Source organism: Sturnira hondurensis, unplaced genomic scaffold (genome assembly GCF_014824575.4).
Source record: "Sturnira hondurensis isolate 20B ecotype Veracruz unplaced genomic scaffold, ASM1482457v3 Scaffold0014432, whole genome shotgun sequence".
Taxonomy (NCBI): domain Eukaryota; kingdom Metazoa; phylum Chordata; class Mammalia; order Chiroptera; family Phyllostomidae; genus Sturnira; species Sturnira hondurensis.
The window spans coordinates 3,912,014-3,937,620 of NW_028087063.1; the positions used below are offsets into that span (position 1 = coordinate 3,912,014).

General features: G+C 36.2%; 1 protein-coding gene across 2 annotated transcripts in view; it reads left to right on the forward strand.

The window, feature by feature from the left end:
- The first annotated feature begins 5,764 nt into the window (after positions 1-5,764).
- Positions 5,765-25,607, forward strand: part of TRAT1 (T cell receptor associated transmembrane adaptor 1) — a 34,190-nt gene continuing 14,347 nt past the window's right edge. Inside the window, exons 1-2 of one of the 2 annotated variants that reach the window (XM_037063356.1) lie at positions 5,765-5,986; positions 19,510-19,620. In XM_037063356.1, coding sequence (XP_036919251.1) covers positions 5,980-5,986; positions 19,510-19,620 — 118 coding nt within the window. In that variant the 5' untranslated portion in view covers positions 5,765-5,979. Of the gene's footprint in view, positions 5,987-8,916; positions 9,073-19,509; positions 19,621-25,607 lie in introns of those variants that run through there. The other variant, XM_037063355.1, reaches the window with a different exon arrangement.

Here is a 25,607-nt window from a genome sequence, read left to right on the forward strand (position 1 = left end):
TTAAATGAAAGCCATAGTTGCTGACAGGCAGCCTTACTTCCAGCTTTATACTCCTTGGTTTCCAGAAACCAGATATACCTCTAGTACTTTCAGGCCAAGGAGTCGATATGGGCTTTCACTGTTATTAACATGAACATGCTTGGCCATCCCTCGTTCCTCCCATTAGCCCTGCCTGCACATCGTGTCTTCATTAAACTCATCCAACGAACTCTTGACTGTTGCATTCGTTTCTAGGCAGGACCCTGAGTGGTGCTTCACTTCTTGGTGTCCCTGCCTTCATTGTGTATTTCTGGTGCCTCGGGTCCTGCAACTAGAGTTTGCCTTCTAGAAATGTCCTAGTCCCAAACCTCTTATTTTGGTAGATGTTTCATCTACTGCATGTCTTATTTGGTGAATTCACTCAAATTCAGCAGAACTAGTATCACTGTATAAGTGATTCTGAGGTTGCTACCTGTGTTACCTGCCCTGAGCATTTGGATTTAAGGGGTCATTTCTTCATAATCTCAAGCAAAACATCTCAAGAAATGGACATTCATACGTAGGGGGTAAAGTTGATATTATTTTTGGTGTTCCCTCCAGTAAAATCAGGTCCTGAATGTGGGAGGAAACCAGAAGCTAAGAGCCAGTTCAGGAAGACAAAGTTGCTTGATGCAGTGTCCGGCAAAATGCTTTGAAAAAAATAAGGGTATGTTCTTCTAGTGAAATAATTTTTGGGAATATTGTATAATATAATCTCTTGAGAAAAGAAATTGCATATTAGCTCATTAAAGCTATGGAAAACCCTACAGTAAATATATTGACTTTAATTAATTTGAGTCAGTTGTGTGTCAAATAAACAAAATTTCTCAGAATGCTTAGTATTTGCTAATAGCACTCCCTCTAAGACATCACATAAAAATTTTTGTAATGGGGAAAATTGTTTTCTTCCAGAAAATTTGTATACTTAAGCCTTTCCCAAGTAGGAAAACAGACTGTACCTACTATTAACCATTTCTCTGTCTTGTTTCTAAATCTTTATTTTTTGCCCTATTACTTTTTTTTTGTTTTTAAGTATATTTTATTATATTACAGTTGTCCTGTTTTTTCCTCTCCTTTATTCCCTTCTGCCCAGTACCCCATTCCCTCCAGCATTCCCCCCATGCCTTAGTTCATGTCCATGGTAATATATATAAGTTCTTTGGCTTCTCTATTTTCTATACTATTCTTAAACTCCCCCTGTCTATATTGTCCCTACCAATTATTCTTCTTATTCCCTGTGCCTTTTCCCCTATTCTCCCTGTTCCCCCTCCCCACTGATAACCCTCCATGTGATCTCCATTTCTGTGATTCTGTTCCTGTTCTAGTTGTTTGCTTTTGTTTCTGTTTTTTTTTTTTTAGGTTCAGTTGTTGATAGTTGTGTGTTAGTATTTGATTTCTTAAGATTTTTGGTTCTGTAAGGCAACAATAAGTGTAATAATGAGATCTAAGAATTTTATACCAAATGTATACATTGTTCTGCTGTTTTAACTTGTTTTTTCTCTTTTCCATCTGAGTAATTATTATGTTTTCTGGGGGATCTTATAGTGTAAACACAATGAAAATAAGAGTCATCAATATAGTCTAATCAGATGCAATTGTAACACCATAATTAATTTGGAATAATTTCACATTTTAAAACAGCAAAATTGGAAGCACAGGGGACCCTCCTCTCCTGTCTAAAGTTTTTGTTTATTTTGTACTAGCTCCAGTCTTACTAAGCATGAATAAAGAAAAATCACACAGAGAAATAAATGCTGTCTCTATAAGACAAAGGTATTCTAAAGAGTCTTTAAAATAAGGAAGCATCTTTTGTTACAGCAATAAAAGTTGTGCATGTTATTGCAAATAATTTAAACAATAGCTAAATATATAAAATGTAAAGTACAAGTCCCAGGTAATCCCTTGCTAATAACTACTCTTTATAGTTTAGAACCCCTTGCATTTAAAAAAAAGAAAAACATATTTGAGTGTGTATATAATATATGTAACTGAGTGTGTATATACATATATAATATACACACAGGTATATAAATGAATATGCTACAGTGATAAAGAATAATTATATAAATAATAGATAGCCATAAAAAGAGATTTAAAAACTGGGCTTTCTTTTATACTTTATTACTCACATTTTTCAGTGTGGAAGCTCTGATTGGCAGCTGCCATTATGATCTCTCTCTCTCTCTTTCTTTCTTTGTTTTTTTTAAAACAAAACCTCAATTGTGTTGGCCTTAAAATTCTCACTGCTTGATAGGTGCCTATCAAACCCGCATACCTTCCCTCAAAATTTCCCACAACATTTCTAACTGCTTCAAGCTTGTCAGGACAGTTCTGCTTAGTCTAGCTATCTTATAAACTTCATTTTGATGACCCGTCTCATCAAAAGTACTACAGAAGCCTCAGGTTTATGCATCGTTTGAACATGGCTCATGAAGCTATTATTCAAATCTCTGAATGCACTTGCTAATGTATTTCATAACAAACATATATCCATAGGTTTTTAAATATTCTCATAATGTCTACCTGTGCTCAGCCATCTATATTTAATGGCAAGCTATCATTTTTCCCCAGCAAATTTCAAACATCTTGGAGTTGTCTGATTCACAAACACAAACTTTCTGTGTGACCTTGGTCGATCTTGCTCCACCTCCTGAGTATATATATCTATGGAACAGGGAACATTATAATGTATGAGGGTGGTCCCCCAAAGATAAATCTGAATTATCTTCTGGAGGTTGGGCCCCTTGTAGTACTGTCTTCCGCACTGGCTGGGTGTTCTAGGAACCCATCTGTGTCAGTGTACCCACCACCTGGTGTTGTTCTGACAGGCTGAGTTCAGTTTCAGTGAATGTTTTTGAAGACTCTTGCATCAAGTTTGCTCATTTCATGATGGGGGGGTTTACCAGTGAACCTGCCCACACCATGCTAGTGCTCAGCGGCTTTTGACCAAAAACGGCCTGACCCTCATGCCCCACCCTCCCTACTCACCTGATCTTGCCCCAAGCTACTATTTTTTGTTTCCCCAATTGAAAAAGTCCTCATAGGGAAATGTGTTGCTGATGTGGAAAAGCTGAAACAAAAAATGGCAAAAGAACTAAAAGACATCAAAATTGACAAATTCAGAAACTCTTTTGAGCAGTGGAAACATCTTGATAGGTGTATTGCATCAAATGGAGAGCACTTTGAAGGCGACTGAAGTTTAAACATGTAAGAATAAATTCACACTTTTTAATAAATTCCTCTTTTGCATCCACTCTCATAGATCACTTTTCGAAAATATAATTGGAAATTGTGAAGTGGTTAGGATTTATCAGCCTAGGTTTGTTTTGGAGATACCAATCGTGCGTCATATTCATTATCTCATCGAAGCTATTAGGTAATCACTCAGCGTGTACCACATACTGTCTATTGACCTGAAAAGGGAGAGTTTCCTCTTTCCTTGCCTTCCCAGACATCACAGATTTGAGGCAAGGAAGCCCCAAGGCAGCTTCAGGCACTGTTCCAACTGCTGTGTTTAGTTGGAGTCTCTCTCCCTGTTGGGTTGTCTTGAGAGGTGCACCTACCTTCTGGATTAACCACAGAATTCCTGCATTTTTTACCTGAATCATTCTTACTGAGTCTGGTCTTCTCTGCAGCCAAAGCCAACTACTGAACACCCTTATTATTTCTGGATTTGTGTTTTATGTGACAGCTAGGATGGAGGTGTCCTTGTTCCTTCTCATTTCATCCTCTGCACTGTTCTTATTCTAACAAGGAGTTGCCTGCACCTAGATTTCCAGGCCTGAGACCACCTCTCTCCTATGTATATCCTTTGTGTGTCCCAGATGACATAGGTGAGCATCTACTTTGCCCATACTCCATAATCCTGTTCAGGTAATCTATGCAGTTCCCTTTGGAGATCAAGGCTCCTATTCTGCTCACCTGTTATCCTATTTCAGGACCAAGCTCAACCTCTTATGACTGCCCTGCAGCTGGGCCCTTTCCTCTTCAACTGATGTCTCAGGTGCTCAGAACTACCTGAGGTCTGGGATTCAGCTTTCCAGCAGCTTTCTCTGTTCCTGGGTTCTACCTAATTCTTGGATGGATCCTTTGAACTCTTTGTTTTGTCCTTTGGTCCCTACATGAACCTGAGACTTCTGTTCCTTTGAGCTCTTGGTCTGCGGGCATCCAGGCCTGCTTCACACAACCTGTCACCCTGCTAATGGATGGCAGCCGAGCAAAAAGCTCTCCAGCCAAATGGATTTAGAAAAAGCTCTGTTAAATGATTAGTCAGGATTTTTATCTGTAGGACTTACCAAGCCTTTAATGTGCTTGCATTCACAGAGGTGAAAATAGTATGTTGAAAGAACATTTGTTTTTCAAAAATATCCTAAAGGCCTAGTGTTATATAGAACATATTTTGAAAATGCTTTTGAAAAATATATAAGATTAGATGAGGGAATCTCCATGGTCTCTTTTAGTTTTACAGATTCTGATTTAATGATTCACAAGAAATGTTTTTGGAGACAGTGACTGAAGTAGAAAAGTCTGTTAGTGTTTAGTCAACTCTGTCCAAAGAATAAAGAAACCCTGCATTTTGGTTACTAAGAAGCTGTTTTCGGTAATGAAGCAGGGCAGAAGCAGAAGACTAGCATTTCTTTATTTATTCAATCATTGTGAGAATATTTATTGAGAACTACAGCATGCCAAGCATTTTTCTGGAGGCTGGACCTTTAATGGTGGATAAGATTAACACTTCCTGCTTTCAAAATCTTAGAGAAATCAGCTGGAGCAAAATATCCTGCAAGCCATCTGATAGCTTTGCTCTGAGTTTGTGCATTGCCTCATTTTTTATTTCCCCTCAAAGTCTCCTTTTCCAATGAACTGGATTCAAGTTTGCCATTCTTCTATAATTAAAGAAAATGAGTGGACTACATAAGCAAATGTGCATATCAGCATACAACATGCAGGAAATACGTGCACAGAAGCACATACAAAGCATATGTGTAAAGAGACAATCTTTACCTGACTAATGTTAAAAATAAAATGCTGCCACTGATATATGTATGAATTGTTCAGAGCATTGTTCAGAATACCTATATTAAAATAACAGAATACCTGTATTAAAATAACCAAGGGAGTGCCTGGGAAAATGCAGGTTCCTGGGCTCCACTCCAAATATTCTGATTTAGAGAATCTCAGGGATATGCATGTTGAATTAATACCACATAAGATACTTATGCTCACTAACATTTAACACTTCTCATCATTGAAACTCCACGGTGGGGACTGAGAGCTGGAGCTTGCTGCCAAATGGACCTGGATCGATCAGAGGCAGCCACGTGGGCTGAGGCGAGGGTTGGCAGGAAGGGAGGCAGGCACCCATTCTCCTAGTGCAATGATGTCAAGAAGGTGCCCGGCATATAAAGTTTCAGAAAGTGCTAATTCCCTTTCTTCGGCCATGCCTCAAAGAAAACCCAACTGACAGCTGAGCGCACCTGGGGCTTCTCACGGCTTCCTTCCCAGCTCAGTATAGTTTATTGTGTTTCTACGTGAACTCTTCAGGGAGGATATTGATGGATTCTTTCCAGAAAGATTGGAGATCTCCTCCTAGTCTGATTTATAACTTGATTGTATTGTTTATTTTTTAAATTAGGTTTAGGTATTGATAAAAAGTCAAAGAGCAGGGTATAGAGGATTGTGGGATTTTTCTCACGTTACACAAAAATTAAAAGCCTACCAGTTTCAGATCAAAAGTCAAGAAACCTCTATCACCACATTTCCTGTTTGTAACTGAACAAAGTACACACAAAAGAGTTTAAGAAACAGAAAAGAAGAAAAACTGAGGTATAGACACAGACAAGTTTTACTGCCATTCTTCTTCTAACAAAGCAAAATTACTCAGAAACAAAAGTTTGTGGGAGCGTTTTTAAAACAGGCATTTGCCTTATGGCTACATAAGGAGTTCTTGAGAAAAGAAGTATGCCGGGTAAGTAGAATTTTTAATTTTTTTCTTTTGTTCCTATGCCTAAAATTTCACTCAATAACTTTTGAGTCTTCAGCAAAGACACTTAAGATTTGGAAAGTAAATTAGTTTATACGTTATTTTTAAAATGTGAGATAACCTTTAACGTAGTTAGAACACATTTTGAAATCTATTAATCAGTATAAATGACTATTTTAAAAGAAAAAATTGGGAAGTGTTTTACAATATAAAGCTAGTTGAAGCTATTTAGTGTTTTTTCTTTAATCACTATGACATGTAAAGGAATTATTATCTTTAAAGGAACTTTCATTGACCATACACATTCCCCTTTAGTGTTGTTCAGTTACAAAGCAGGCTAGGAGTAACCACATTCTAATTCCTTTTTTTTTTAATTTTTAAATTTTTTAATTAATTAATTTTTTATTTAATTCTTGTTCAAGTACAGTTTTCTGTCTTATATTCCCAGCCCTGTCCTCCCAGTGCCCCCCCACCCTTAGTTATTGTCCATGTGTCCTTTATACTTGTTCATGTGAGTCCATCCCCTTTTCCCCTGTGATTCTCTCCACATTCTAATTCCTTAGAGTCTGGGAACCAGACCATCTCCCGAAGCCAGTGGGGGTTCCAGTGTCTGTGTGATGGACTGTGGCAGTTGACTCCACATTGATTGGCTGTGTCTCTCCCGTGTTGATGGTTCATTCCTCTTTCATTCTTTTATGTACTTTTTATTTCTTTAATGAATAGGGTTTTTGTGGTAAGAGAAAAATGCGTTTTTATTAAGGGTGAGAACTGAGAAGTATATATGAAAAAGGAAAAATTACAGAGTTCCCATCTCATCATAAAATTTAAGACAGTACATTGTTTCCTCCCAATTTTTGCTTCAATACATTCTACATGGTTTGTTTTTCAAAACTGAAATAATAATGTACATAAAATCATAATCCAACTTTTTTTACCAACATTGTAACATAGCTATTTCCTTTTTTATAATAACTCCTGCCTATTTTACATGAATGTACAAAATAATATCTATTGGGTTCAATATAGTTTACTTAGTTACTTATTTATTGTTGAGCATTTATGTTGTATCTAGTTTTTCTTTTTTATATTTTAAATGACAGAAAGATGAGCATCTCTACAGCTTATCTGCTAAGGATTATTTTTAGGAAGGATTTATAGAATTAGAATTACTGAGTAACAGGCTGTGAACATTTTAAATCTCATTATTACCAAATCGCTTTTCCAAGAGTGATGATAATTCACTCTCTTCCTAGCAGTATTTCTCCTTAACAGGCTGATCTAATTTTTTAAAAAGAAATCTGTTCTAATAAAAGCACAACAGGCTAACCCATTGTTTACTAAGCATTACTTTGATTATAATGAGGTTGAATATTTTTGCATGGGTTTTTAAACTGTTTATAATTCTATCACTTGCAAATTGTCTGATTACATCATTTGCTTAATTGTTCTGCTTAGAGGACTTAACATTTATGAGTATGAGTTATTTATTAAGATATTATATCTTATAATTTCTGTGAATTTGCATCAGTGTTTTGTTTGCTGGATTTTACAATCAATTGATTGGGTTAATCACACAGGAGCATAAGCTGACATGCACAGTTTTCATACCGCTCCTCCTTTTCCAGGGTTCATAGATCAGCAAAGAACAAAAAAAAAATTGTTCCAGTTTTGCTAGTGTCCTGCAGGAAATGAACACGGCAACACTAGGAACAACTGCCATGATCTATTGGTAATGGGGAACTCAGGAAGGCTAAAGTCAGTGAATATGACATTCAACTCTTTCCAGCATTAATTAATTATAATTTTAGAAGCAAAATGGTAACATCTCCTCCATGGCATTTTGTAATTTAGATTTTCCCTTAGGTGTAATAAGGGAACTCCTCCATTGTCAATTAAGACCTACAATTCCACAAAAGAGACAAACATATAAAGTATTCCTCGTGAAGCATCACAGATCTTAAAACAAAACAGAAACCTTAATAAGAAGTAAGGTTAAAGGTGAAATAAGACAACAATGTTATTTTTTTTTCACATTGAAATGGGTGGAGTAAAAAAGAAAATGTTTGAACACAACAAAAGGTGAAATTCCTAGTTAATTAAAACGATGTATGAAAAGAAAACCCCAAATCTTTCCTTCCCTTCTACCTATGCGCCTTCTGGTTGCTGCATCAGTCCACGTGCGGCATCATAATTCCTGCTGTGTTTCTGCAGTCACACAAAGTCAATACTAGCTGAGCCGAGTGGAGGGAACAAGTCCTTTGGGCTACCATTAATTTCGTTTAAACAATGACTCCCAATGTAGTTACACTGCTGTTTTTCGAAAACAGAATTTTCATTGTCTTTATTCGGTTTGCTTTTCCCTTGGGCCTCAATCGCCTTTTTGAGAAAAATGAAAGCCTTTGTTTTTAGAAACCAGGTAGCTGGTTTCTAAAAAGAAAGGCTGCGGAAAGGCTGCAGGTAGCTGGGACTGATTTATGAATCATCTTTCAAATTCAGATGTTCTCCAAAATAAAGGTAGGTTACAGATCATGTTTGATTCTTTAGCTTAGATAGTTTGGCAGTGGTTTTAAGGAAAGTTAACTCAGGAAAAATTGTCACTTAAAGGTCACAGCTGAGAAATAAATGTCCACAGATTGCTAGTTAATAATAAATATTGTAGATCACTTTTCCAGGCATTTTAAATTTCATTTAATTTTGTCAGCATTCCTGAATTAAAAAGAAGAGAGAAAAAATGAACAGACCTTCTTAAGACATTAAAAAAACTAGTAGTGAAAGAAATTTGTTAGATGAAAGTTTCCACACACCCAAGCCATCATCCGAGGGCCTCACCAAGGCGCTTATCCAATAGGAATCAATGGGTACGGACATAAAAGGGACAGCTGGATGCAGATGAAGAGAGGTTCATCTAAAGCAGGGACTTTTGCCATTGCTTTCATCCCAGCAGGATTTCTGAAGTCCACCAACTACAGTTAAAGCTTAATTATGAAAGTGACTACAGGAACCACAACATATTGCCTTAAGATCTACCCTCCACTTCACACACATCCATATGCATTCCTCAATTAAATTTGGTAACTACCGGTTAAGGGCATTCGTGATGTGCTTAAAGGACGCACATTGACATCATGGACACGGGGATCTGAACTCCCGTTTTAGAAGTGGTTTCAGGAGTGAGGGTCAGTGATTGGCAGAATGTCCCGCAGCAAGTCTGTGACTACACTCACTCCCTTTCTCCACGTTGTTTGAAACAGACATTGCACTGGGCTGTGCGGCTGTTGTCCCCCTCTCCTTTGTGGCCTCTCTTGGACATACACCACTCACTTTTCAAACAGCCCTCTGTTTGTGATAGACATTGAATGTTGACACGATTTAATTTTTCCATTAAAAGCATTCTCTTATTTACTTGAAAGACGAGGACTGGATTTGAGAGCCCCTCCCCGTGCTCCTACCGCTCTAACGCCTTCTAGTGACCGGCTACGGGGTGGACAGTGGTGGAGGGGTGTCTGGGCAGTGACAATGTGCCACACTCAGAGAGTCACAAATATGCCTGATTAGGCATCAACCCATCATCAGCACAGTAAGAAAACTCATGAGTAGAAACTATGGAGATTGTTATATCTGAAATTTTTCTTCGACAGAGTTCATGAGGCAAGAGGAGAAACCATCAAGGAAAGTCATATCCTATATACTATAAACTCATACACTTATTGCAGTTACAGAACTCCCGCAGGAGAAACAATGAAGGCATCATATGTATTAATTTTCTATTGTTACTTGTTTAAGTAAAGGCTCCTGTAAGAATCAAACCTGCAAGCAGAAAGAGGTTACATTTGCTCGGCTGAGTTTCCTTCCAGAGCACGTGTCATTGTGAATTTTAAATACAGTGCCTACCAAGTACTATTGGTTTTAAGGGAGTCAGAGTTCTTATAATTAAACCTATCTCCATTAGCCTCTGGCATTTGAAAGCTAATAGAAGCTTAAATCATGGCTTTCCTGGTTGTCATTGCCTCACTAATGACTTCTTGAGGCCTTTGGCTTTTTAACAGTGTAAATAGCTAAATTCACATTATGTGGGAGTTCTTTTTAAATTGATAAAAGCTATACAAATGAAAGTAATTACAATTAATGAATAAAGATACTAAAGATTAAATTTGTTAGGCAGAAATTTTTGAGCACTTTTCGCATTCAATATTATAACAGGCACTGTCTCTACTGAATAGATACCCACACGGATCTAGAAATATTCATATTGCACATGAAAAATAACTGGGTATGGGAAGGATGAAGTGGAGTGTGTGTGTGTGTGTGTGAACATTTACACAGATCTCCTGTTCCAGTTGAAAATCTTCACCATGCAGCTACTCAATATCTTCTCATCTCCATGTGTTTTGCTTTGTTTTCCAAAATGGGGAGGTGGGTATTTATTGTTGGCAATCAAAGATTATGAAGGATATCAAGAATGTCATGAAATTCAAAGCTCCTAAATAAAAATCCTCCTATGTAAAACTCAAATCACATTATAAAGGAAAAAATCTTGGGGGGGGGAAAGAGTTCAATAGGCATATAGACTCCTAACATCAGAGGAAAACTGGAGTCCATGCTAAACCAATGTCACACATTAGAAGTTAGCCTGTGATTTAAACTGGTTATGTGAAGCAGATTTACTGTTACAGTGAATGATAGAACCCAGCCCAAGAGGAATGTACATTGTGGTCCATGTTTTTGCCTTCGTGTTGCTGACATTTCGTGAAAAGCATACGCTCTTTCCTTAAAGCTTTCACGTGAGATGTAGGCTCGTGAGACTGATTCAGCTGTTTGTTCATAGCTGAGGGGGAAGTTGTCTTCTTGCAGCAGTTGATAAACTAATACAACATCTTCAGTGCTTCCTTTAATTAAAAGGTAAAAGAGAAACTTATAATCAAAATACAATTTTGTGCAAATGATAGATAATATATAGCTAAAAAAACAGTGTATTTAAAAATAAGATTAAAGCTTTCTGCTTACTGCCTTGAAGCCTATTTTTTAGTACTGTGCTATATTTTATTTACCCAAACCGCAGCTATTTATTGAGTATATATTAAATACTAGATGTGAAAAATGAAGAAAAAAACACTAAGTAGGAAGAAGTATGATTTTGTTAGTTCTCTCAGGAATGATAAATTCTACAGGTTTATTATTATTTTCTATGTATTTATTTAACCTCTTACCCCTCCTCCAAAAAGAGAGGTATTGGAAATGCAGTGAACAGTATAAAAGAAAACCAAATAACTCAATGCAAAGAGAAACTAAGGAGAAAGGGATACAATTAGTTCACGAAAATGGGGATCATATAGTCCCTGAGAATTATGATAGATTGTGTCAAATGATACAGAAATACAGACACGTGACCAATCACAATATGCACATAAACTATAAGCATAAAAATGTTCCAGGTTTTGAGGAGATCCCAGCTTCTTATACCTGAAATTACCCAGTGATGTATCAAACAATATCTTCTAGTTCATAGCACCCCCATAATTAATGAATTCAATGGTAAGCTTCACATAGTTGCACCCTGGCTGCTGTGGCTGAATGGACTGAGTGCCAGGCTGAGAAAACAAGAGTTGCCAGTTGGAATCCAGTCAGGACACATGCCCAGGTTGTGGGCCAGGTCCCAGTAGGGAGCATGGGAGGGGCAACCACATGTTAATGTTTCTCTCCCTCTCTTTTTCCCTCCTTTCCCCTCTCTCTAAAAATAAATAGATAAGATCTTTTAAAAAAGAAAATACGTTTCCATATAGTTGGTTCTTTTCCTTAAAATGAGATTTATTTTGTCCTGATAACAAAGGCAGAAACTATAGAAAATGAAAGGAAAAAAAGGAGTAGCAGAGAGTTTTAATTTTTATTTTCTTCCTATAACCCAAAGTTTGGATCTCTGCTACCATTTTAAGGCTGATGATCAGCTGAGATGGAAGAAAGTTTGATATTCCCTTACGACAACTCAGGAATATAACTGGGACGTGTCCCGGTACAGAAAGTCACTGAAGCCCATTCTACCTCTATCCGCAGGTACATAAAGGAAGAAGTTAGAGGTAAGGTCAAAATTTCCTTCCAAAATCAGTGTGCCATCTTTTCAGTATGTGTGTGAGTGAATGGTCAGGATTACAAAGCATATTTCACAGATAGTTGATCTCGTAATTTCTAGACTGGACTATTTCTAAAGCAAGGTTACAAATCACCCAATTTCACCAAAGGTGAACTATTAAGACAGTTATTAAATGTTTAATTTTAAGCAATGCAGCTTTCTGGTTAACTCCATAGTGATAAATTAGTTGTGAAATGTGTCCTTAGGCAGGTTGTACTACACTGTGCTGTACTGCACTATACCATGATTTGTAATCACTAGGCTGAAAGGAGATGGACATCTGCCAAAAACAGCCATTCTTTCCTTAATAATAGCTAGAAAGAACAACTACTTCATGACTGGGTTTATAAAGGTAAAAGCATGTTAACAGCATATAAGAAAAGTCCATTTTTCAGTTCTCATAGTTGAAGGACGTACACTTAACAAGTAAAAAGAAACATAGTGGGTCCTTAAGGTAAATGTTGAAAAGAAGAGACTGAAAGCACATCCCATTTTAAGTTTCTTAAAATTATGACATGGTCTGTGAGGATATTCTTTCTGCTCTCCCTGGCACAGGTTATCAGCATCCCAATTTTATGCAAATACGTATTTTCTAGGGTTGTGATTGGGTTCATACAGCTTATCTCTACTAGAGGTATTTTCTAAGTTTCTTTTCCAGAAATTGTACTCACTCTACTATAACTCCCCAATGATGTTTAAAAAAGAAAATAAAATCTCTTATTTATAGTGGTAACTACTCCCATAAATGTAGTCAGATAGCAAGCTGTTAGCACCAACTTTCTTGTATCATGCTTTATAAGAAACAAACTAATTCTCAGTAGGGTTTTTGTAAACACAGATTCACAGAAGAGAAAATTAGGATTTGTTGATGAGAACTTTCACCAGAGTCACAGAGGCCAAATGCGTTCCTCTTCCCTCACAGGTTCTATTCCTCAGCTTCTGGGAGAAAGGTCCTTTCTCAATAGCACTGCAGACAAAAGTAACAGAATCTTCATCGTGTATTTCTTGGGTTGTAGATGTTTCTAGATCTCACACTTGGTCAAAACTTTTCTGTTGGCCCATCATTACATTACCCTTCTGTACTCCACTTTTCATTTATTTAGTCAGTTGACACATGTTTAGTGAGCATCTACTTTGGGCTAAATAGGTTGCAGAAATGATGGTAGGAGTTTTACTAGTAGTAAGATAATAATAAAAAGAAAAACAATAGCTATATTATTGAGCATTAACTATTAGTGAGAAACACTAAGCTCCAAATCTCATTACAGATCTTAATTCATTTAATTCCCATAAAAATAGGTACAATGAAGAAACAAGGTATGAAGTTGAAGATAAATATGACAATCTTTCTGTCTCTTGGGAACTTAAGAGACTACTGGGGACAGATTTTTGTATATAAATGATTAGGTCAATACTTGTTGATATATAGAGGGATATATAGGATGTCATTGGGTGGGGGACAGGCAGCAGTGAGTGAATGCTTCAGAGAGAAGGTAGACTTGAAGGATGGTTAGGAATAGATAAGGTACTTCAGACACAGGAACAAATGCACAGAGACATAGAGAAAAAAATGGTAAATATGATATCTATTGAAAATTGCAAGTGCTTCAGAATGACTAGAACATGGTATATTATTGGGTGGGTAAAGCAGACAAGTCCTAAAAGACTTGCAATTTAAAGAAACCTAAACGTCTTGTAGAAATAGATCATGGTAAGGAAAGAAAGTGTGATGTCCTGTATATTTAGGACAGAAATAGGAACAGGCACCTTCTTTTGAAGGACCTATGTCGTAGACTTCAGAAAGAAGACCAGGAGACAACTTTCTCCAGAAGTCCCGGAGGAGTGGAATGTATGAGGACAGTGTATGGAAAGACAGAGCTAGATCCTGAGTGGTAGCTGACGTAGTGTGGATTAAACAAGAGCGATAAATGTAATGTCAGGGCCAGTTGAACTAATGGGAAAGAGGGCAGACTGACCTGAGAACAGTTAGCTTGGTATTGTGTTTTCAAACCGTGAACATCAAGATATCAAATTCCTTTAAAATGTGTATATCATTTGACCCAGCAATTCATCTTCAAGAAGTTTTTCCTAAAAAACCCAAGATGAGTATACAGCTTTAGCTAAAGATATTCATCACAGCATTGTTTATATAAACAAAATTAGAAGTAACTTAAATATCTTATAATAAGGGATTGTTTAAATAAATTATGGAAAACCCATGCAGTGGAATGAAGAGCTGCTAAAGGAAATGAAGCCATATTTTGAGAGAGGAAAAGAAGCACACTGTGGAAAGTAAACAAGAGTATAGTCTGTATAATTGAGTCCTGTATCTTCATTTGCAATAATTTCTACACAGAGAATAGTAAGTTTGGCAATAAACAAACTGCACAGTGATCATCTCTGGATAATAAGATTGGGGTTGATTCTTTTTTTTACTTTTATTTATTTATTTATTTATTTTTATTTAATTCTTGTTCAAGTACAGTTGTTCATCTGAGTCCTTCCCCTTTTCCCGTGTGATTCTCTCCCCTCTCCCCTCTGGACCCTGTCAGCACTTTCTGTATTTCAGTGTCTTTGGTTACATTTTTCTTGCTTGTTTGTTTTGTTGTTTAGATTCCTGTTAACAGTGATATCATATGGTATTTGTCTTTCACCACCTGGCTTATTTCACTCAGCATAATGCTTTCCAGTTCCATCTATGATGCAAAGGGTAGAAGCTCCTTCTTCCTTTCTGCAGCATAGAATTCTATTGTGTAAATGTACCATAGTTTTTTGATCCAGTCATTGACCGATGAGCATCTAGGTTCCTTCCAACTCTTGGCTACTGTAAATTGTGCTGCTATGAACATTGGGGTGCATAGGTTCTTTTGGATTGGTGCTTCGGGGTTCTTAGGATATACTCCTAACAGTGCCAACTTACACCATACACCAAAATAAATTGAAGGTGGATAAAAGACTTAAATATAAGCTGGGAAACCATTAAAGCCCTAGAGGAGAGCACTGGCAGGAAAATCTCAGATATTCCACGCAGCAATATTTTTACTGATACGTCCCCTAGAGCAAGGGACATAAAAGAAAAAATAAACAGATGGGATCTTATCAACTTAAAAGCTTCTGCATGGCTAAGGAAAACAGTATCAAGATAAAAAGAGAAGCAGCTCTTTGGGAAAACATATTTGCCAATGATACCTCAGACAAAGGTTTAATCTCCAAAATATACAAAGAACTCATACGACTCCACTCAAAGAAGACGAGCAACCCAATTAAAAAATGGGCAGAGGACTTGAACAGACATTTCTCCAAGGAGGACATACAGAGGATCCAGAGACACATGAAAAGATGCTTGATATCACTAGCTATCAGAGAGATGCAAATTAAAACCACAATGAGATACCACTTAACACCAGTCAGAATGGCTATCATAAACAAAGAAACAAACAACAAGTGCTGGAGAGGTTGTGGGGAAAAGGGCACCCTAGTTCACTGTTGGTGGGATTGCAGACTGGGGTTGATTCTTATCTTTGTGGGTTTGCTTATCTGAGTTTACTAATTGTCATGTAGCATTCGACATGGATGAAGCAACAGTTAAAGTTATTTAAATGTCCCCAAATACAATGACTTTAGAGAGTGAATGAATACAGTCTACTTTGTCTTCCTGAATAACCTGAAATATTTTTTCTGTATTTCAATAGAAAAATATAGTGTGTACCCTCATATTGCTTTAAAATGTGAAAGGACTTAGGACTGTACCGAGACTGTGGTTCCATGACATACACAAGAAGAAAAATCTTTAATAATAAAAATCATTAATTTAGTGATAGAAATCAGAAATTAATATTTTTATAAAATTGTTATCTTATAACAGCAAAGAGGGAAACTGAGACCCATCTGACAAGTGAGACAGCTTGCTGGCCCCATTTTCCACAATTATGTTAAGGCAACCATCTGAGAGGGATTATTACCAATGGTAGTTGGGGATCAATTGCTCCCTGAAAGAGTGCTTTAAAAATTCCCTTTGACACAGCAATTCTATTCTCAGGAACCTCTTCTACAAATAGCCCACATATGCATAAAATGTCCAATGTAGTGTTTTGTATTTTGTTTATAGGAAAAAAGCATCTTAAAACATCATAATGTTCCTCTTAAAGAAATGAGTAGATGAATTATAGCAAATACTGTGGAATTCTATGCAAATGCTAAAATTAACATATTAGCATGGTAAATATCCCCCAAATACAGTGGTAATCTTTTTAAAAAGCCAATTAGTTTAATATTAGTGTCCCATTAATGTATTAATAAAGGAACTTACACATTATTTTACATTCTAGTATTGCTAGAATTTTTAATTTATATTCAGAAGTCAGTTGTGGCCTTTTCAAAATATATAATTAAATATAAATAGCAAATAAATAATTCTAGGGATATATGCAGTATCATATAATACCTAGCATTATTATATTTAAAAGTTAATAAATATTTTGTTATAGAATCCTCATAAATATTTATAGGATTATGTTCCTAGTGAATAAATTAGTCCCCTCCAACTCTTAGTATTTTTAAACAAATTAATTGGTAGTGCTATTAAGGAAGATAAAAAAGACTATTCAAGTCATCTCAATTTTCTTTTACTTTATGTAATATTAAAAAATTAAAGAAAAGAAATTCACACATTTTCCTACCATTATCACTTAAATTTTTCTATTTATTAATTCTTGACATTTTTTATAAATTATATATTTTATGTCCAGCATTGTGGAGAAGGAGGCAGAAATAAATCATCCCAACTTTTGTTCAACATATAGTATCTTGATATCCAACTGACACAGTACAAAATTAGAGAGGAGGTAGCAAACATTAGCAGGCAGATTTTCTGGTGTTATAAGAGTCACAGACTAGTTCAAACAAAAGCAATGTATATAGAATGTGACATGCAAATTATATGCACATGTACACCTATGTCATGAATACATAGATATACTTTTTGTATTTAATCATCTGTATGCTTAGAGAGCAGGCAGACAGCAGTGTGGTGATCGCTGAGGTGGAGGGCGGTGTAGGAGGGACAAATGGTGATGGACAGAGACTTGACTTGGAGTGGTGAACACAATACAGGCACAGATGATGTGATGCAGAATTTTGTACCTGAAACCTGTATAAATTTGTTAACCAGTGTCACCCCAGTGAACTCAATAAAAATAAAATGAATGAATGAATGAATGAATGAATACCAATAAATAAATAAAACCATCCGAAATAGATGGGACCACTAAAGGCAGTTCAGCAACCACAGCAAGGACAACAGGTATTCAAAGGAAATGATTAGCCATTCATCATCAACAAGCCCTTATTATATGAAATGTTAAAGGGATTTATCTAAGAAATTGAATAAAATCAAAAACTATGATCAGTAAAATGACAACAAACTCACAACTATCAACAACTGAACCTAAAAAAGTAACAACAATGAAAACAAATACTAAGCAAACAACTAGAACAGAAACAGAATCAGAGAAATGGCAATCACATGCAGGGATTTCAGTGGGGAGGGGGAGGGGAAGAATAGGGGGGGAAGGCACGGGAAATAAGAAGCATAATTGGTAGGCATAAAGTAGGCAAGGAGAGGTTAACAATGTTATAGAAAACAGAGAATTGAAAGAACTTGTATGTACAACCCATGAACATGAACTAAGGGGAGGGAATGCTGGAGGGTTGGGGGGTGTAGGGCAGAGGGGCGATAAAGGAGGAAAAATTGGGAAAACTTTAATAGCATAATCAATAAAATATACTTAAAAAAGAAAATGATTAGCCATTCAAATGTCAAATTTGAGCTAAAAATTATCAGTAAAATAGAGCAGCACAAAGAACATTTGAGTTTAGGTCTTCTTTACTGGATAATTTAAAGACATATTAGGGAAACAAAATTAATTTTCCTCCTATGAAGGTTTTGCTTGTGCTATTTATTGTGTTTAATGTCAGTATTTGGATTTTTTAAAAGAGCCTAAAATGGTTTTGTATTTTGGATAGTCACAGAGAGTTGGGATTGGAAGGTACACAACAATCTCTGTTGTAGCTATTTACATATTGCAGTTTGTGAATATCTAATTATGGGTTTATACATTTTTCCCCTTCCCTGCCCCCAACTAAACAGAGAGTTCCTTGAGAGCAAGATGCTGTCTCCTTTATCTTTGGTTCCTAATATAGGGCATAGCTTCTGGCATAGAAAAAATCTCCAATTAGTACTGGTTGAACCCATAAATACACAGTATTACGGAATCACAAGTTACTTTTCTGGGGTCAGCATTCACATGGATATATGACTACCAAGATAATTAACCTAATTATATATATGTATATTATAATCTAAAAGCTGATTATAATATTAGACTCATATATATTAGATTAATATACACAACTAGGCTAATATGTAATATATACATATGCTTGTATATTATATATAAATAATTTTGCATATAGTAAGTGATATAATTTATGTGTAATATATATTGTATATATAAAATCAAGCTAATTATCTTAGTAGTCACTCGTATCTGTGTAAAGATTGCCATAAATAATCAATGGCAAGTAATAGGCAATTATATCCCACAGAAACCCCTTTATGTCTTAGGAATGAAAAAAGAAGCCTTCACAGAAGAGAAAGGGACACAATGAATTCTCCATTATCCATTCATGGGATCTAAATAATATGAGAAAAGCTCTCTATGGCCAGTGTTGACAAACCTGGGTTTCTATGGTTCCAGAATTATTGATTTATCCCAACACACAGTATCTTATACCACTGGGAATAACAGAAGGAAGTAAGTAGTTTTGCACAAACAATGAAAGCAAATAGTCTAAGGATGAAAGAAAGGGTAAAAGTATAGCAGAGTATTATCTGAGTAACTTGGGTATTCTTGATTTTGAACCAAAGTTTTTATGATCAGTCAGTCACCAGCTGTCAAGTTTTAGTAGCCAGACTAAAAATGTTTTCTTTGTCATTAACACTAAGAATGCGTCTTTTTGTTCATATTGAATGTAGGGACCTTTACCAATACCCATTTAGAAATCTGTAAGAAGTCTTTGGCTTTCAATGTTAATTAATTTCTTGGCAGAGGATTTATCCCTTTTTGTGAATAAATTCAATAGTTTTATTTGTGTAACCTAGTTCAAAACAAATAGGTAAGCAGTTACTGTATACATATTTGAGTTGCTAGCACATTTTATTTTATTCGTTTATTTTTATTTTTCACTTACAGTTGATATTCAGTATTATTTTATATTAATTTCAGATGTACAACATAGCAATTAGATCTCTATATGGTTTATGAAGTGTTTTCCCTGATAAGTCAGGTACCTGTATTAAGGGTATGTTTGTTTTGTTTCACAGCAAACTCTGGATGCCAGTTTTATGTGTGGGCAATTCTAGTCTCCTTGATTTTAGCTTTGGTCATATCACTGATCTTCAACATTTCCCACTATCTGGAAAAGCAGCAACAAGGTAAGATATTTTGAGAAACAGCCAGAGGGGGCCTGCTTGAATTGAGACCGATTCACTGGAAAACAACGGCAGACAATTTTATAAAATGTTATCCAACAGGATATTTTTATCTGTAGAAAATCTACTTGATACATTTTTCACCCTATGGGTTCTCTTAATTTAAGAATATAGTCATATTAGAAATGTGAAAGATTCCCAGTCTTTATCTTTGCCTTAAGTGATAGAGTAGAAAGAAATGATCTTGATAAAGCATATTTTTCCTCTTTCAGTAGAACAACCTATAAAATTAGCCCATTCTGGTGCAGCCATAAAGATTCTCTCAGATGTGTGATGAGAAAATTGAAGGCTAGCGCTTTAAGGTTCCACACAAGCCTACTCAAACTTCCCAGCATCAGTCAGAGCCTCTAAAATACAGACAGCTCTTTGGCACAAAAAGGAAACTGAAAAAGCAATAGACTGAACCATGTGCTTGTTTTTAAACACTCCCAGGGGCAAGGAGGGAAGGTTAAGGGGACCTGCCACTGTCTGCTTTTCTTTTCAATAAGCAGGGCAGCAGTTTTAACCATTAATTTTACCCTCTTTTGCATTATTGAAATAGTGCAATGCCCAGCAAAAGCACAATTTTTGCACAATGTAGGCATTCAATATATGTGCAATGAATGCATGAATGGATTGGATTGGATGGATGGATGGAAAATGAATGATGGATGAATACATAGAAAATGAAAGTTCTCATTAGTAAATGAGTGGATCAAAAAACTGCGGTACATTTACACAATGGAATACTACACAGCAGAGAGAAAGAAGGAGCTCCTACCCTTCACATCAGCATGGATGGAACTGGAGAGAATTATGCTGAGTGAAATAAACCTGAGTGAAATAAATCAGCATTATGCTGAGTGAAATAAACCAGGGGGTGAAAGACAAATACCTTATGATTTTACCTTTAACTGGAACCTAATCGACAAAACAAACAAGCAAGCAAAATAGAACCAAAGACATGGTAATAAAGAACAAACTGACAATGATCAGAGGGGAGGAAAGAGGAGGGTCACAGGGTAAAGAAGGGGAAGGGTCAAGTCAAGGAACATGCATTAAGGACCCATGGTCAAGGACAAAAGTGTAGGGACTCACTGAGGGGGAGGGTAGGGCAGGGGAGAGCAATGGGGGAAATTGGGACAATGGTAATAGAACAACAAAAGAAAAGAACAAATATGAAAGTTCAACAATCTTTGGGAGGGATCTTAATATTCTAGAACCAAAAAAAGGGGGGGCAGAACATTTAAGTGGTAATTAACAAATTGAAAAGATAAATACATTTTCTCTTAACAGATGAAAAGTATTAAAATGAAGTTAACTAAACTAAATTAGATACATGTAACCAAGAAAAATTGCATACAGCACATTTAAAACAATGGTCAGATTCTGGGGTGAGTCCTTTTTTCTCGGGGATGTCTTCTTCAATGCTCACAGTGCTGACATAAAATATGAAGAGGAAGGCATCATTGCCATGTGGGTTTGAAAACAAATGAGAGGCACTAGAAAAGTGGCATAGCTGAGGTCACATATCTATTTAATAGCAAAATCATGGGTAAGTGCTCAGTTTTTCTAATTCTCTGAAACAGTTTCTACCAGTGCATGCTGCTTTTGCGTTGCTGACCAAATTTCCTCAGCCAGGAACCCAACACTCTTCTAGGTTCTCCATTATACCATTTCTATGCCTCAGAAAAAAGTTCAGGCAAGCAGCACTTTTTCACTAGTAATGACTTTAGTGATTACTTTTATAATAAAATATTTTTCAAAGTTTGTATCAGATGGGCAATTGACCCATCATCAGATACCTTCTTTGAAAGGTTTCCTTACTTTGTAGAAAAAAAATGATCTAAGAGCAGTACCTTTCTTTATATAATCACTTAAAATGAATATATTTTAAATGTTAATTAAAATATTTTATGAAGGCAGACAATATTTTCACCTGAGCTAGAAAGGTAAGTTGAACCACAGAGGTGAAGTAATTTAAGGTGGAAACCAGGACAACAATAAGCATCTAGACAATATTTGTTCTTCCGTTGATTCTAGCGATAATCCTGTGGAGATCCATGTGGGGTGGAGAAACAAGTAGGTTTTCCAATTCTCTTTTTTGATACTTTGTACTTTGAGGTTTGTTTATGCATACTCATACCATTTTTCCATCTTACAAACTCCTTTTGGGAATTGTTGACTTACAATGAATGGTCAGTTGATCACTGCTAAAAACCAGTAGCAGGCTTTTATTATTTTTTAAGACAGATTTTTTTTTTCAATTGTACAAACCCTTACTGCCTCTGGCTTTTCATAAATGAACCTATTGCCTAGAGGCAGTATAGAGGGAAATAACTTTTTTAATGTTGTCCAGCTACAGTTGTCCCAATTTTTTATACATGTTCCTTGGTTAGACCTTTTTTAAAAACAGAGAATAACAAATTACATTCATTGATGTATTTTTTAAAATCTATTTTAGTTCTTTCAATTGTTTTTAACATCATGGTTTTTGAAGTCAACCTGACATTGGATTAAGACTCTTCTTTTAAGATTTACCTGGGAGATCTTGTACAAGTAGTATGAACTCCCTGAGTTTCAGTTTCCTTATCTACAAAATGTTGTAAATATCATTAGACTATAGGGTTCATATCTATAACTGTGTTAACAGAGTAGTCCCCCATAGTAATGGGGGACATGTTCCAGACCCCTGGTGGATACCCAAAACTATAGCCAGTACCAAATCCTATACATACTATGTGTTTTCACATATATATGTACCTATGAAAAAGTTTAGTTTTTATATTAAGCACTGTAGGAGATTAACAATAGCAACTAATAATAAATTAGAAAAATCACAATAAAATAAGGGTCACTTAAACACAAGCACTATGACACCATGACAGTTGACCTGCTGAGAGGGCTACTAAGTGACTGATGGCAGAGAGTGTACACAGTGTGGGTGGGCTGGGCAAAGCAGTGATTCACTGATTCATGGCCCAGTGGGACATAGTAGGAAAGGTTGAAATTCAGTCATGCTGCTTAGAATAGCATACAATTTAAAATGTGTGAATTGTTTATTCTGGAGTTTTCTATTTAATATTTTTGACCCACAGTTGACTGTGGGTAACTGAAACCACAGATAATACTCTACCTGAGATCAGTGGTAGGGACCTAGTCGGTCGGTCCTGGACAGTGTAGAGCCCACATCATCATTCTGGGTGACCCTGGTGCTTCCTACCCTCATTCCACAAACATTTGTTAAGAACTCACTATGGCAATGTTATCCCGTTTAATTTTAATGTCCGTCATTTGAGTGAACATTAGTTCCTCTGGCTTCTTCCCTGCTCCCCCCATTCCTACACCCTCCAGGCCCTCTCCAGCTCCCATCTCATGTCTTGTCCCCATCTCTATTTTATTAACATGACTGTACAATCACCTGAGTTTTAGCAATAATGGTTGTGTTCATTTAAGTCACATACAGGTTCATTTTGGAGAGTTTTCTGTAGTCTTTCATGGAATTGGTTCTAAACATTAATCTACTGCAAATTATTTTATTTGAGATGCAATGTATCCTCCTTAGGTGGTGGTGCGCACAACCCTGGGTCTTGCACTTTATTAGTGTGCAAACCTAAGATTAGTTTTGGAGCAATGTTTATTTATCCTGAAAGAATGCCCTTCCTTCCTGTCCCCTCTACTTTTTCTGCCTGCTGCTCCTTCTCACCTCCCTGACATCTCCCCATATCTTTTCCCAAGTATTAGTAACAATTGCCCTCCTTTCTGTTACATGAACAAATAGCACTCTTTCTTTCTCAACCAGAGATTCCAGGTGGATTTGGGATTCGCTCTGCAGACAGACTTGCTTCCTGTTCCTCGAAGATTCCTTCTTGCTTTGTTTCTGCTAAACAGATAAACTAGAAGAGATTCCATCTCATTAACCAGCTTTTCTGCTGCTTGGTCTGGGAATGCAGTAACCCTGTATGTGGTCTCATGCAACTTTTTATTTTTGCATCTTTGTGCTATTCTTTGTGGTTAAGAAACTTGCAAGATATGACTCCACCTTGGCAAGCAGTCAGTGGGTAAGCTCTGCTTAGGTATTACATAGCTTACAAAAGGCAACCTCTATCCCATCAACAAGGTAATATCTTCGCATTCAATCAGATAGGCAAGATAAGCCTCTCCTTGATGTTTTCTGTAGCAGTGCTAGGTAGAAGCTTTGAAATACCTTTCTTCCTCCCCACCAAAATAAATCTTTCATTTTTATGTGATTCTTGGTCTAAATCTATTCTTTAGGAAAGTTCTGTTTATTTCTTTTTTTTTTGGATAGGGTTGTATTCATTTTTTTTCTCCTTGAAAGCTATATGTGTGTGTGTTCTTTATCCAGCCTTTCTTCTCTGTTTTGAGAAGGATAAAACAAGTGTATGATTTGCTCATACATCAAAGTCTTATCAGTATTTCTCCTATTCACTAGAAAATTATGGCACATTTTTCACATTAAAAATGTATCAAATCTTTTTTTTATTATGGTGTTTCAGCCATGAGCCATTGTTTCTTGTTGTTATGTATTGTGCATGGAAGGGTGAACCCTATAAAGGGGAAAACATAAAAGCAGCTGTTTGCTCACACCCTCTCAACCATGAATCAGAAACAAACAAGGGTTTGTACCCGAATCACAGGAGAGGGTTATGAAAACTCACCCAGCTCTTCTCAAACAGAGTCTTGCAAATCTAACTGCTTTACAGCTAAATAAGAACTGTTTTTTTTTTTTTGTTTTGCTGATAATCATTGAAATGATTAGGTAGCTTTTAAATCATTCCAGTTACATGTAAATACACTTTGTAAGCCTTCATGTCAAAGCAAGCCCTTTTCAGGAGTTTGGCTGGGCTTGCTGACCTTTCTCCTTAGCTGGAACCCTTACATTTTTTATTACTACCAGCCTTTTTAAGGAGATCATATTCTGTTACACTTCATGTAGGAAGTATTGTAAACCTGAAGCTACATATGTCCCGAGAGTCCAACTCCAGGCGACAGGTATAAGCCCTAAGAGTGGCCTGGAACAGAGCCGTATCCTTGAACTTTTCTTTATAATTCCCCTCTTCAGGCTGCTTCTTCAAAATGGTTGGTCTTGCAATATAATTTTTTTAACATGCTAGTTATTTTTTCTTCACATTGTTTTAGTTCATTTCCTTTTGCCTATATATTACATTAGCATATTGCATCCTTTGCATAATTGCTTCCACTTTTTTCCTCACAAAGCTTTTCGGTCTAAACTCCTTTGCTGTTCTTCGGTGACCATATGTCCAACCACATTTCCGTTCTACGGAGCTGTCTTTTTCCCCATCACACCAGGGTACTTTCCAGGCACTGGCATTCACTCACACTCCAACCACCACCATGGAAAACACACATTGTTCTTTGAAAATCTTTGTTTGGGGGAATATTTTTACTCCATACTTATTTTTACTTATTCTAAGTAATGCCACTCTTTATTTTTGTTTTCACTTCTTTATTTTTATCTTTTCTTTTAATTCAATATTCAGTTGGTGATGATGCCTCTGCCAAAGGTGAGGTTTGGTTATTTCATTCTAAGTCAAGCTTTACTTATAAATATTTTATCACCAAAAAAGCATCAATCATACTTATATCCATTGTTTTCAACTAATCCATTTAATGAAGAAACTTCCCAATTGAAGTCAGCACAATTAAATTGTGGTTTGTTATGTGATACGCATTTAGAATGTGTAGTATTAAACATTAACTTTGTCATTTTCTATGAGGTTTTTACAGAAATTGTTTTATTTACCGTCTACCTACTTGCCTGATGTAGACATTATTATCCTTACTTATGGGCAAATCGAGAACAGAGTTTTGCAGTGATTTGCATGTTGCCACGTGGCAAATACATCAAAGGACTAATGCTTAAATCCAAAGTCTTTTTATTTCTTACCCTGAGTCTGTTCCATGATACA